We start from the raw sequence: 15,203 nt of genomic DNA, 5'->3' as shown, positions 1-15,203 counted from the left end.
GCTTAGTAGTCAGCTGGTTAGACCTGATTCAAATGAAAGGTTTTCTTATAATTGATTTATTGTTATAATCTGCACTGTCCTTCAAATATATAGTACAATAAAATTTTGCTTTGGAACTCAGTGAGCCGCCAGCATCAATGTGCATACATCATCCCCTAAATCTTTTCTTTTTCAAAAATTATTCCTGTAAAGTTGGAAGGAGGCATTATTTGAAGTGTCAATAAAATTTTGAGGTCATAAAACTAAGAATCTTAGTGTGCCCATGGTGCCAAATTTTAAAGAGTTTTTATATAATGGGGAAAAAAAAAAAGCAGAATAAAGTTAAAATGAGATGCCCTCTTTTTCCATAAATTGGCTAAGCTTTTTCAGGAATTGATACTATTGGAAATGACTGGGGAGAACATGCATAGTTAATAAGCATATGTGTTCAGCCTTGCTTTGAGATCAATTTTGCCTATACTTTGGCCCAGGAATTTTCATTCTAAATTCATCCTAATGAAATAATCATAGAAATTCACACACAAAAAATGTTGTATATAATGAACAAGTTATGTTCATTGTAGCATTGCTCATGATAATAAAAAAAAAATTGGAAACCACACAAAAGTCCAAAACAAAATAATTAAATAAATCTCACATGGTGGGAAACTCTGCAATCATTAAAAAATGATCGTGTAACTCTATATTTATTTAAATGGAAAGAAGGCAACAATAGAATGATCTCCACATTGCTAAATCCCGTGGTCAGTTCTCATTCTTCATTCAGCTCCACCAGCCAAGCTCAAATTTGACACAGTTCTCCTTGGCATACTTCTTCATGTGGTTCTAGGATACCACATCCTCTTCATTTTTCCCAGCCTCACTCAGCTCAGTGCTTCTCTTGGTCCTTTCGGTGATTCCTCCTGCTTGCACCTCCTGTTCCCACTGTTAGGATATACCAGGTCCTCTTCTCTCTCTCTTCTTGCTACGTTGGTGAATGCATTAAAAGCCACACGGCTTTAGGAGCAGATACATGAGGACAATTCTCAAATTTTATCTCCAGCCAAGCCTTCTTTCCCAAACTCCAGATTCACTTATCCAGCTGCCTACTCTGCATTGCCTCTTGGGTCTTTAATTAATGTCTCTGTAGATTCAAAATTGAATTCCTAGTCTTCCTTCACAAATGGGCTCTACTCACAGAATTCCCCATTACAGTTAATGGCAATTACATTTTTCTAGTTGCTCAAGCCAAAACCTCTGAGTCATCCTTCACATCTGCCTTTTTCTCACACCCTATGTTCAATCTGTCACTAATACCTCTTGGTTCTACCTTCATCTCTACCCTTACCACCTTGGTCCACGCCACCATCGTCTCCTACCTAGAAGACTGCAGTAACTCCTCACAGACCTCCCTGTTTCAACCTTACCGTGTCAGTCTTTTCTTAGCACAGCAGCCACATTTGAATATTTAAGTCAGATCCTGTCTCTCCCCTGCTTCAGTGCCTACAAGGAGCCCCCATTTCCCTCAGTGTAAAAGCCAGAATCCTTACAAGGCCCGTTTTCCCATTGCTCTTTCCGTTGTAGCACAGGCCTTTTGTTTTTTAAAGATTTACTTATTTTCATTTATTCCAGCCCTTCCCCCATTGTCTGCTGTCTTTGTCCATTCCCTGAGTGTTTTTCTGTGACTGCTTGTCTTCTCTTTAGGTGGCACTGGGAACTGATCCTGGGACCTTCTGGAGTGGGAGAGAGGCACTCAGTCTCTTACACCACCTCAGCTCCCTGGTCTGCTGTGTCTCTTATCATCTCTCCTCTGTGTCTCTTTTTGTTGCGCTATCTTGCTGCACCAGCTGTCCGCATGGGCCGGCACTCATGCGTGTGCTAGCACACTGTGTGGGTTAGCACTCACCATGTGGGCCAGCTTGCCTTCACCAGGAGGCCCCAGGAATCGAACCCTGGACCTCCTATATGGTAGATGGGAACCCAATTGGTGGAGCCACATCTGCTTCCCACAGGTCTTTTTAATATTACTTAAACCTGTGTGAGAAAAGGGTTTGGACCTACTTTGTGTTCTAACTCAACTACTACTATGTCTTCAAGCTTTTCATTTCCCATCTACAAAATGGGAATCATATGTCCCATCCACCTCTCAGTATTGAGGTGAAAGTGCTTTTTACTTACCTTCTATAGCTGCAATTTTGGTCATTTTTCAATATGACCTATAAATGTGTCTTGCTTTGCCTGAACATGTCTCTTATTTCTAGCCCCTGTTTAAATATGATCAATTTGCACATCTAGTTTGTGGCTTCCTTTACTCTAGGCACTCGGATTTGATAGCAACCAAGACATGTTTTCTCAAAGAATTTGCGTTCTAGAAGTGGGAGGCATACTAGCTCAAAACAAAAAAATGCAAAAGGATTGTAGGTGCTGTGATAAAAATATATATGAAGTACAGTGAAGAACAAAGGACAGAGTGCTCAGCTGTACTTGACTGGCGAGGAGAAGGGAGAAGAAGCCATAAACATTTTTATAGAGATGACCCTGTAAGATGGCATAGGTATTAGACAAACAGGTGGGGGCAGGAGAATTCATCCCCCTCTTCCCCCTTCACATACTCTTAAAGCACATCCTACATTCATCGCAATTTTGATTCATTCATATAGGGGTGATTGTTTATTCTTTGTTGGTCCTACTTACCAAATCTAACTCTACCCAGAGAGGCTGCATGTCTTTCTTTTTGTTTTTGGACCTAGTATGTGGGAAGCTGGTGCTCAATCACTGAGCCACATCAGCTTCCCTGCGTGTTTTTCTTAGTCATTTCTGTGCACTAGAGGACAGCATAGTGCTTGGTTCAGTGAAGAAAGGAGGAAAGAGGGTAGAAGGAAAGAACATCATGCCATGGTTAAGAGCACAGGTCGGGAGTCAGAATATCTGGGTTGGAGTCCCACTTCAACCACTTATTTAACTCTGTGGGCCTTAGTTTTCATATATGTAAAATGAAGGAAATAATAGTTGCTTCTTTATAGGGTTGTTAAGGAAAGGGCTTTGGAAACCGGTTAGCAGATTCCTTGGCACATGTTTGGAATGCTAATTCTGTCCTCTAAGACACTAACCACCGTAGGCCAAATTACAAGGGCACTCTCAGAACAAAATGAAAATCTCTTTCTTTTCAACAGTTAAAACATTCAAGCATCATATTAACTTAGGTTTAATACACACATACATTTGTACACACACATATATACATACATAGATACGCACATATGTCACATCTTAGGTTTAATGACTTCCTTTGATTTCTTTTAAAAAATGACTTCTATGTTTGAGTCCCTGAATTATGTAACTATTAGAAACAATGCTTACAGCAAACCGATTTATCTCAGTTACTCAATTTAGAGGACACTGGTGTTTCAGGGTTGTCCTTGGCTATCTTTCTGACCCAAGTGAAGATATTCAGGATCCAGTGAGTGACAAATTCTTCAAGGAGGTGTGGATTTCAACAGCAGCAAAAAATGCTACAATTTATGATAAGGTGAGACACATATATTCCCCCCACCTTTTTTTTTTTTCCAAGCTCATCACAAAAAGTAAATCAGTATTTCTGCATTTTATTCATATAGCATATTATTAATGAGTGTAAAAGAACCAATACACCTGCAAGTTACTATAAAATCTCTTTATGAACATTGGAAAAACACTGAAAGAGTGAAAAAGCACAAAGGAATTTGGTGTAGAAAGGGCTTTTACAGCATTCTGATCACTCATCTGGGATGCAGGAATCCCATCATGAACATCTCTAGCACATGGCTACAGCTTGTGAAGACATCTAATGGCTAAGAGAAGAGAAGCTGATGGGATCAAAAGATGAGTGAGACCTGGACTCATAGCACAGCTCACTTTCTGGTGATATAACTTTGTATATAGTGATCTGATTTTTTGAAACTTCTTTTCTTTTCCTGTAAAATGAGAAGGGTATTCACTAGGGTGGTTATGAAGATAAAAAATAGTCAACATAAGGTATTAAGCACCTAAGTGTTCCTTATGACAAGACTTATTAATAACAAGACTCTTCCTTTGTTGGACATTTCTACCTTTAAAAAGATGTTTTTAAACCAGCTCCATTTGTTATGGAGTCCAAGGGAATCTCCTGTTAAGTTCTATCCAGAGGTTATGATAAAAAATGTATGAGAGCTAAGAGTTATCCAATGGTGGAACAGGTTACCTCATGAAGTAACCAGCTTCCCATCATAGAAAATATTTAAGCTGGGATTTGTTGACTATATATCAAAAATTGGGTAAGAATATGTTCTTCTTCATTACTTCCAGTGCCCCTTCCAGCACGGAGATTTCATCATTCCTAATCAACTGTGACAGCTATCTACATAGCCTTATTTCATACACTGAGCATTTAAGGCAATGATCAAATAGGTCATGTGCATGGAGTCTTTTAAAATGTAATTTTACAAAAAGCATTGTAGAGCTTTGATTGGATACTAGATGAGGGGCATCTATAAAAGACATTTGAGAGATAATGGGGTAAATTTGAATATGGACCACATTTTAAATGACATTATGGAATTTTCTTAGGTGGGATAATGGTATTATGGTTATATAGGCAAATTCAGGGGTGAAGTGTTATGATGTTTGAAACTCATTTTCAAATAAGCAAAAGATGTATTATATATTGATAGTTGGTATCTCTAAGCACAGGTACAGATATGAACATTTGCTAAATAAAAAGTTAAAGAAAAGATGCAATTTTACTTTTAGACCCAAACCACAAGTGAAATTAGGAGATGATTATGATCCAAAAAATTAACCTTAATGTGAGTAACATACAGTGAAATTCCTTACCAGTAGCTTGACTTTATCTTAGGGTAATGGCTTCGATAGATCAGAGATATGGATCTAGCTATGATTTTTTTAATGAAACCAAATCTAGTAGTCTCTTTGTAGCGAGTAAGAAAAGCAACCCTTAAATCAGGTCTGCACTGTGACATAATACTAACATGTTCCTTAATAACTTTGTTGGAATGAGTATTTTCTATAGAAGGAATGTGCTTTCTTTTAAACATATTACTCAATTTTCAATTTATGTTTTAATCAGGTGTTCCGGTGCCTTCCAAATGATGAAGTACACAATTTAATTCAGCTGCGAGACTTTATAAGCAAGCCCATTTTAGCCAAAGAAGATCCCATCAAGGCTGAGGAGGAACTGAAAAGGATCCGTGGGTTCTTGGTGCAGTTCCCCTTGTATTTCTTGTCTGAAGAAAACCTACTGCCTTCTGTTGGAACCAAAGAAGCCATAGTGCCCATGGAGGTTTGGACTTAAGAGTTATCATTTTGCAGCTCAAGTATTTCCATCCTGAAGACCACACTGCACATAGTGACTTTTTGGAGACCTTGCAGCTAAAGTCAGGCCCAATGCACTTTCGTATTCCTTGTCCCTTTGAGGAAAGTGTCAAGGTCTTACCAGCCTGTGAAGTTTGAGCTTGTATAGACACTGAACATGAGCAGGGCTTTCTAAGTCTTCCTGCCTAGCCTTGTGGAACGAGGACTCCATTCATGTGAGGAGGCATGTGCTCAACAACTTCAACACTGAACTCTCATAACCTCAATGCGTTTCCTTTGCTAACAAGAATTTACCTGTAACTGTGTGCCTGAACCTCTTTTTTCTTCTCTGACCCTCATTTGTGCAGCACATGTCTGCTGGACCTGCCCTACTTAGAGGCACTTTTTGAGATATTTACTTCTAGAAGATGCTTTGATGCTGCTGCACAGTTACCTGGATCCCTACCCATGTGGTACTGAAGTAGTAGCATTCATCCAACAAAGGGCTTGGTCGCTGTTCCCTTTTAGTGCCTATAAGACAGGACAGATTTTGTTCTACTGAGCAGCCCATGTTTGACACTCCTGATAACATACACCGATCTTGACACCACAGAGCAACAGGAAGGAATTGAATTCGCTTATTGAGGCAGAGATTAGACTTTGTCCCCATAGGCACTGACAAGATGTGTCCTTATGATAGGGCTCACACATCTGATCAAATTTGAAACGTGTAGCATATTTAATTTCATAGCAACCGGCTAAAACTCAAAGACAGAGCACACAGTCAGAAACCTCCAAGGTGTTTGTAGGGACCTGGTCTAGAGAAGAAAAGAAAACCCCTAATAATCCTGTAAAATTACCTGTCATCCTCAGCTGCGGGATTGATGGATATTTGAGTTTTACATTTCAAAATCAAACCAATGAATGCAATTTGTCTTTTTAAAAAATCAGTAGCTACATAACTCTTACCAAGTTAATAAGCATGACTCTAACCTTACTTGACATTCAGCCCGCCAGCTACATTATCTTCTTTAAGAAAAATGAATTGACCACAACTTATGTGTTCCTTCATTTGCATTATTAAATACACATTAACATTCCATAGGGCTTCTGAAGAAGTTAGGATACTTATTAATTCACATTGTCCTACTCGGTGAATTGTTCTGAAAACCCCATTTTTCCTTTTCCAATGTCAGAGTGCCCTTTGGTACACCAACGCTCTAATTTCACTAAGCGGTACTCCTCCTACAGCCTGAAGAGCTAATGTGGGTTCCCAAAAGGCCTGTGCCCGTAAAACCTAGTGCAGGTGCAATGATTGCAAAGTCTGTGGAGAACCTGGACAAAATCTCTTGGTTTGTTCTTCAAAGACGCTAGGACCCATTCCCTGTTTTCATGGAGCTAATAGTCCAGTTGAAAAGGTTAAACAGGAGTACGAAGTCAGTGAAATGGGTTAACAGAAGAGAGAGACAGTGTCACATCCAAGAAAGGATTTCACAGTCAAAGACCATTTCACAAATGAGGTAGCACCAAATAACCAAAAACGGAAATGAATGTACTGTTAAGAATAATTTATTTATCACGTGGCTTAAGAGGGTAAGTGATTGTAAATAAGACATTTCTATTTATAAAGAAGTTCAGATTGACATCTAAAGTACTGTATGTTGTGGAATGCCCAAGAATTTCTTTTTTTTTTAAATATTTAAATATTTTTTAAACCATAGAACAGTCAACAGATTGGCTCTTGATTTTGCACAAGATATTCCCATAAAACCAGGAAAAGATAAAAGCCAGAAAGGGCTTTTCTAGTCACTTATTCCAACCTTTTCCCCATTTTATGGATAAGGAAACTGCGCCTCAGGATTTTAAAGGACTCACTTAAATCCACCCAATTATAGGTATTGGAACTGGGATTAGGAAATTCCTGCAATCCATTATCAACCTCTCCTTTCTCTTCATCATTTTTCAGAAATAAGGAGATGCAATAAACATATTTCAGACAGGATATCTAAACCCTGTGATATCTATTTATGTGCTTTTTGTCTGTCTTCCCCTATGAAAAGGTTACATTCAGTAGAAGCAGGGACTTCCTATGTTTTGTTTATAGTTATGTATCCCCTCAGTCTGGAACCTTGCCTTGCATATATTAGATGCTCATTTATGTTTATGGAATGTTTATGAAATGAATAAATGAGGTAGGGGAGAAAGCTTATGATCTGAAAAATTTACTCTCAGACAAGAAGAAACCTTACTGCTGGTTTCTGTAGCAAGCTCCTTTTCTGTTGCATCCTATCTAAGACAGGACATCTACAAAATGACTGCATGGCTTGTTGTCTGCAAAGATAGGAGGCTACAAGATTTACTTGGAGGAATTTTATGGAAAATTCAGTGCAACCACTTGCCTGTTTTTGCAGTAGCAGTTTATATACTGGAGCAGTCTGTGAAGTCTGCCCGGAGTGTGGACACAAGATGTATTGTATGACCTAATTACCACATCGTTGTCAGACACTATTACTACCTAATAGAATTTCAAAAATTACCTTTAACATTGAGATGTCTGATATAAACTTTAAAATGCAAATAATTCAAAGCCTTGAAAAGCTATTATGAATCTTTTCAACATTTCAAGTAGACTATAATCTATTGAAATGCCTATAAATGCTATACCTGACACCCTTATAATCTTTGTAATAATTTGTGTTTTCAAGATAGAAACATTCTATTATTACAAGAAATGAAGGGTAGAAAGTGGTCATAGCCTATTTAAGCTATTCACATGGGTCAAGCTTAGTTGTTAGAGGATGTGCTTATCACAGCAGGTCTGGTGAAGGCATTTGTTCTGTACCAAGTGTCCACCCCACAACTCACCTTTCAGCAGGATGTTCTTCATTCTCTTTGGCAACACATTACAGAGAGGCTTGGAGAGCTGGTCATTAGATAATAATGTGTATCATATTATTTTTTAAATATTGGTTTTTTTAAAAGCATTTTAAGAAGAAAACTTAAGTCTGTAGGTATTCTAAAATATGGATAATTAATGTCTTCTGTAATACCTTGGAAAATCATAATACATTGTGTTTTATTAGTATTCCAGATGAAAACAAGCCACAGAGTCATTTTGCAGATACAAGACTATAAGTAGAGTAGACTTTAGAGAGAGAGGGAAGGACCTGTCCTTCTCTTTGCATCTCCTTACTCCTTGTCCCTTCAACCTTCCACTCTAACCAGAATTCACCTCATTGTGAAAACCATTTTAGAGGACACACAATTTCCTGGCAAAACCAAAATCAGGCTTCTACCAAAAATCTTCCATTTAACTCCATTTGACTGACGGACAAAATATTATTTTTTAACAAAGGTATAGTTATTTTTAACTTCCCTGATCTGATGTGGCATTTGAGCATTTTCAGATGTCTACAACCCTTCACAGTCAGGAGTAAAACAGGACCCTTCTTGATTTCTCACCCCTCTCTACTCTTTCTTCTTTGGAATTATCAAGTGCTAAAGCATTTTAAATATACTTAGGAGTACATTTTTATTTGTTTGGAAGATTCTCTGAAAAAAATTAGTATGATAGTTTGGAGATTTAAAATGGGTTTACCAGTCCTGGTCATTAACAGATTCTTTAATCCAGAATTGACTGAAGAAAGATTTCATGAGCATCTATCAAAAGGATACAAATGACGAATCAGTGGATTTGCATTATTTTTAAGGGATATAGGTACCATGATATGATTCCTAATGGCAATTTAATTCACTTGTGATATATTACTGGCTTTGATTTAAGGTTAGAAGGATCCATTAAAGGAACGAACAATTTAATGGCTCAATTTTTTTACAGGTTGTTTTATTTTTCCTTTATACTGTTGTATTAGTCAGCCAAAGGGGTACTGATGTGAAATACCAGAAATTGGTTGGTTTTTATAAAGGGTATTTATTTGGGGTAGGAGCTTACAGATACCAGGCCATAAAGCATAAGTTACTTCCCTTACCAAAGTCTATTTTCAAGTGTTGGAGCAAGGTTCTGCCAACATCTGTGAGGGTTCAGGCTTCCTGGGTTCCCCCCTTCCAGGGTCTTTCTTCTCTCTGGGTTCAGGGTTCCTGTTTTCCCAGGGCTTGCTTCCTCCTAGGCTCAGGTTTCCTCTCTTCTTGGGGCTTGCTTCTCTTTGCTCTGTGAGCTTACTTCCAGGGGCTCCAGCTTAAGGCTTCAGCATCAAACTCCAACATTAAAAACCCTCAACTCTGTCCTTTGCCATACCATTTATCTTTGAGTCCCCACCCATCAATGTCCTAATGATGTGGCCCAATAAAAGCCCTAATCATAACTTAATCATGCTCAGGTACAGACCAGATTACAAACATAATCCAATATCTGTTTTTGGAATTCATAACCATATCGAACTGCCACAACTGTATATAATTTTAACTTAAAAACAAAAAGCAATAAATCATAGGATAAATAAAAATTTGTCACATTATTCATTCTTATTTTGTTAATAATAAACTTTATTTTTAGAGTAGTTTTAGGCTTACAGAAAAATTACACAGAAAGTACAAAGAGTTCCCATATATTACCTCCCCACATACACAAATAACTATTCATTTTAAACTTTTAAGTTTTAAAGTCAGAGACAGAGCGCAACCCAAGCAAAATGCAAGCTTAATTACCCTTTTATATTTCAATGCTGCTCTAATTCTTCATATTTTTCTACATAAGTGCACTTCAGTGAATGTCATCCTAGTTCTGCTTGTTTGACACTAGGAAATATAACAACATGCCTCTAATCCATATTCCACTTGTATTCCTAACATAAAGTGGTCTGGACCCATGGTACTGATTTTCTAATAAACCATTTTAAATATACCAAAGTATGGCAGCTGAAACTCATGCATTTCTGGCACAGGAAGCAAATACTTGGTAAGGAGCATCCATTCAGAATATTCAGATATTCTGGAGAGAACATAGGCTCCCAGCCTCACCTCTAGGTCAGAGGTTGGCAAACAAGGCTTAGCCTCCTGTTTCGCAAGTAAAGTTTTGTCGGAACACAGCCACACTCACTAGTTTACATGTTTTCTTGCTATAATTGACCATATGGCCTGCAAAGCCTAAAATTTTGCTCTTTTTAAGAAAAAGCTTGCTCACCCATGCTCTGCAGAGAGCAGAGAATATCCAGAGTACCTGGATCAAACAAATCTGGGGAAGTTAGAACCTCCTTCATAAGCAGGGGTTTTTAAGTTTCTGTTCAGAGGCCAAAAGAAAGCCCAGCATTGTACAATTGCTTTGTTTTAACATAGTTAACTCCTTTCAGGAATGAAAAATCACATGGTTTTTGGTTCTGGAAAGAGATGTGGTCAGCTCACTCAGGCTGCCCGAGCCAAGCACTCATCAACAAGCATGAATGGGATGTCTGTGCCTGAAGTTTTATGTAAATGAGGTTAGACAGGCATTAAGTATTTGTATTCAGAGTGAGAATTGTGAAATCAAGAAACCCATTTCCCTGAATTTTCCTTCTGTGAAGCATTGGAAATGATATGTATATCTATTCTTTCCTTCACAATCAATACTTTCCATACCTGGTCCCTTAATTGCTTTTTTTAAATGTAAATATTCATTAATTAAACGATTGAAACTGTGAAATCAGCAGTGTCCCTCTATTTTAAAATAAGATTCCTCATTCTGCACCTTGGGGATTTTAGAGGCAGCGCACTGTATGTCCGAAAAAGACAGAAATGAATTTCTCTGGACATCTACTCTGCTTGCAAGTTATTGGGCCTCTATCAATTACAAAGTCAGTGTCCCCTGAGCTTCCCAATCCTCTCGCCTCTGAGGTGTGATGATACAGTAACGAGGAAGATTTCTTTATAAAAGATCAATAGTGAATTCAATAAGCACAAACTGAGCAAGGCCAGGGCAGTGCTAGGGCGCATCAGTGACCCAGTCACGCCAGGTTCTCCACAATTGTGGTGCTTGCTTTTCAGTGAATGGAAAGTGCCAGGCTGTTTCAGTTCTAAAAACAAGAAAATGCCTGAAATAAGAGGCATTTTGATGAATACGTGCATTGGACTTTTCCCATGCCGGGGAGAACAGCAAAGCGTCTGTTAACTGCTCTTTTCTGGAGGCACCTGAGTAGGAAGTAGAAAACAATATTATTACTACTACTGCCACTGGTTATGATAATAATAACTAATATTAGTGGCTTTTTTGCTTTTTTGGCCAGGGCCTCTTCGGAGCACTTCACCTGTATTGGCTCGTTTAGTAGCACTACAACCAGCACGCTGCAGCTGCAGGAGCCAAACTCCAGTGCTCTGGAGGTGGTCATGGCCCTGTGACCACCCATCACCCCCTTTTCAAGCCCCCAGAGCCTTACATACTACCCCCAGATACATGAAGGTTAGGGGTGAACTAGCCAGCTAGTACCAGTGGGAAAAGCATGGGCTTCAGCATTAAACAGAGCTCACCTCAAAGATCTGCATGGCGACTTACATGCAGCCAGAGCCCAGTGAGCCGGTGAACCTCTCTGAAGCCTTCAAACACACGGTTAGCAGGCTTCACTTGAGAAGACCAAATAGATACCTAGGTAAAAGCACGGTGCCTCTAGCGCATAGTCGGTGTTCAGCAAAGCGGAAGGTGAGCTCTGAAGGTGAGTCAGGCTTCTTGAATGGAGAAGACACATACACCCTCCAATCCCAAACCCATGGTCTGGAATTCTTTTCACACTTCCAGAAGGCAGTAAAATTTCAGGGTGGAGGCTCTAAGCTGGAGGGAGGGCAGAGAGAGGTGCCACAGGGACGACAATACTGGGTGCTTTTATCCAAATTCCTATTTTTCTTCCAAATGTTGGTTTATTGGAGATAGAAACCAAGAGTCATGAACTGAAGTCCCACAGGCCAAAAAGAAAGTGTGAATCTCTGAACTTCCTTTCCACTTTTATTTGGAAAATGGAAGGCTCCATCATTCTAAATTTTGTTATAATCTGGTGCAGAGGTTGTAAGTTTGATGCTCGCAGGGTGCATTGAGCCCACAGGCATGTTTATTTACTACACATGGTGTCATTTAACTTTGTGAATTAGTTGCCACATTTTAAAATTGGGAGATTTTCTGTACATTTTGGTTTTCTAATTTTATGAAAAATCAGACTATCAGGGTGCACTGGGCCAGACAGTATCAATTCCTGTGGGATCAGAGCAGCTGCCCCTTCAGCTGGGACAAAGGCTCTCCAGGTGGCTACAGTCCCCACCATTCTCTGGGCTTGTGACTTGATTTGACCAATAGAATGTGGCAGCAGTGATATTGTTCACTTTCAATCCGAGGCCCCAAGAGAACTTGCTGCTTCCACTCTTGGCTTCCTAGAGTGCTGCCATCATGTGAAGATGAGAGACCATAAGCAGAGAGAGTGCCAACCACGAGGCATGGGAGAGAGACCATCCCGGTCAGCCTGACTCAGTCAATCACCAAAGGGACCAGCAGAAGGACCACTCTCTTGAGCCCAGCCCACCGGAATGTGAGCAAATACAATGATCATGGCTTAAACGACTAAGTTTCCGGATGGTTTGTAAAAGCAATAAAAAGCTGGATAGAGTCAAGCTCCAGGATATTCAATTTTTCCTTTTTTGTACTCTTCCTGATCTATAACCCACTGCTATCTGGCTTCCAGTCCTACTACTTCACCTACACTAACTCACCCAAATTTTTTATGCTTATTATGAATGCATAATAGACTTCCAGGAAGTGTGTATGTCATAAATATGCAGCTTGATGAAAGTTCACGCACTGAATGCAGACATGTAAGCAGCATCCACATCAAGAAAGAGAAGTCCCTTTCTACCCATCCCTGAAGGGTCATCTTTTTCCTGATTTCTAGCAGCACACGTTAGTTTTGTCTGTTTTTGTACCTCACTCTTTTTTTTTTTTAGGTTAAAATTTTATTTTTAAAAAGTGTGACTTGCAACTTGGTAAAGGGTTACCAAGTATTTATGACAAAGGAAATACATGCCCTTGGATTAGAAAGACAATAAGAATCAAAATGACCTTTAGTTCTCAGGAACCAGTGTTATAGAACCCAAGAACCTAGGCAAAGATGAAATGAGGCAAAGATAAAAAGTTTCAATCCATGTCTTTAAAAAAATGCCAGAGGGAAGATGGGGGCAGCTCAAAGAATAGCATTACCAGTTTCAAGAGGAGACCACCCTAACCAAAATTCACCATTTTTTTTCTTGGAAAGGGCCTGGCCATAGGATTGAATCTATAAACAAAGGGTAATTTTTTTTCTATGGTAATATAAAAAGTCAGTTAAATCTCAAAAGGTGCTTTTCACTGTTCTAAATTGTAGACTGTTAAACATTTTTTTTCTATGTAATACAGCATCACTTACAATTTTCTTTAAAAGTAGTTAATTCAGGCCAGTGCTAGGTTGAAAAAAAAGTACTTAGTGGGAACAGTTCCTCAGCTTGGTCCCAAATATTTCCTCCTATAAAAGCATGTCATAGCTTTTACACAGGTTGTGTCGACAAAATGGGACACAAAATCCCCAAAGATTGAGTTGGTTACTAATATTGGAGAGCACTAACTTAAAGGCAAGGATAGTTTAACCCCACACACTGCTAAGTATTAAATAAGAGATGATGGTCAGGAGTTTAGGTCTTCTTGGTCACCAAAGCCACATGACCAGTGGGGCAGGGCTCTGCTACCTTGATTTCTTTTCCAAAGTTTCAATGTCAGAAGCTTTCCACTACTTAAAAATCCTGGTGAGACAACTGATGAAGCACAGAACAATACAACAATGTTCTTGTTTACAACCAATAGTTAAGTCTCCAAAAAAGCTGTCTTTTTTTTTTTAAGATTGATTGATTGATTCCTCTCCCCTCCACCCACCCCAGTTATCTCTTCTCTGTGTCTATTTGCTGTGTGTTCTTTGTCCGCTTCTGTTGTTGTCAGCGGCATGGGAATCTGTGTCTCTCTTTGTTGCGTCATCTTGCTGTGTCAGCTCTCTGTGTGTGCGGCACCATTCCTAGGCAGGCTGAACTTTCTTTCACTCTGGGCAGCTCTCCTTATGGGGTGCACTCCTTGTGCGTGGGGCTCCCCTATTTGGGGACATCCCTGTGTGGCACAGCACTCTTTGTGCACATCAGCACTGCACATGGGCCATCTGTACACGGGTCAAGGAGGTCCAGGGTTTGAACCGTGGACCTCCCATGTGGTAGACGGACGCCCTAACCACTGTGCCAAGTCTGCTTCCCAGAAGCCTTCTTTCTTCTTGTATTATTTCTCTTGGCTCTGAAAAGGGACAGAGCTTCCTCTTATCCAAAACTTTTCATTCATAGTACCCTGGTCTTGCTTTTCCTTCTAAAGAGACTCACCCTTTCACAGAGTTGCTGCTTTAATGAAGACGTTAGTGAAGCAGGAATACAGGTCTGTATTCATATAACAGCCTTTAGATGAAGCTTGTTTCCTAACTTGCTTCTTTCTTCTCCCATTCCTTGGCTTTCTGGAGGATGGAGCCTTTGCCTGTGACCATGACCAAAAGGGGTCTGTTTTTGAGTGCTGTGGCAGAGTTGACTGGGGTACAGTCTGGGGCAAGGGTAGGGTTGGCAGCTTTGGGTTGGGGACTCACATTCTCCAGGTGGGTAGTGTCCACTGTGGTGCCCAGTGTCACGGGCCCAGCCTCGGCCTTCTTCAGGTTGTCCTTCACCTCTATGATGCTGAGCTTGAGGTCCATGCACCTGCTCTCCTCGAGCCTGCACTTCTCATCAATTTCCTTCAGCTTCTGCTCCAGGTTGGCCAAGACACCTTTGTCTGTGCACTTCACCAGGGCCTCTTTCAGCTCCCATTTCTCCTTCCGAAACTGAGCCATGTGCCCCCAGATTTCTTCTCTCTTCTTCTCCAGCTTCTCCTTCTCCTC

The 15,203-nt window shown here is 39.8% G+C and overlaps 1 protein-coding gene across 9 annotated transcripts in view; it reads left to right on the top strand.

Annotated features, from left to right (window-relative positions):
• PLD1 (phospholipase D1) overlaps positions 1–10,942 on the top strand; it is a 248,749-nt gene extending 237,807 nt beyond the window's left edge. For 7 of the 9 annotated variants that reach the window (XM_071214611.1, XM_058295292.2, XM_071214612.1 and 4 more), the window contains 2 exons: positions 3,391–3,508; positions 5,084–10,942. In XM_071214611.1, coding sequence (XP_071070712.1) covers positions 3,391–3,508; positions 5,084–5,308 — 343 coding nt within the window. In that variant the 3' untranslated portion in view covers positions 5,309–10,942. The remainder of the gene's footprint in view (positions 1–3,390; positions 3,509–5,083) is intronic. The other 2 variants (XM_071214613.1, XM_058295298.2) reach the window with 2 other exon arrangements.
• Positions 10,943–15,203: the final 4,261 nt, after the last annotated feature.

Source organism: Dasypus novemcinctus, chromosome 4 (genome assembly GCF_030445035.2).
Source record: "Dasypus novemcinctus isolate mDasNov1 chromosome 4, mDasNov1.1.hap2, whole genome shotgun sequence".
NCBI classification, from domain to species: domain Eukaryota; kingdom Metazoa; phylum Chordata; class Mammalia; order Cingulata; family Dasypodidae; genus Dasypus; species Dasypus novemcinctus.
Note: the sequence above shows the minus strand (reverse complement) of the source record. Positions and strands in the feature narration are given on the sequence as shown.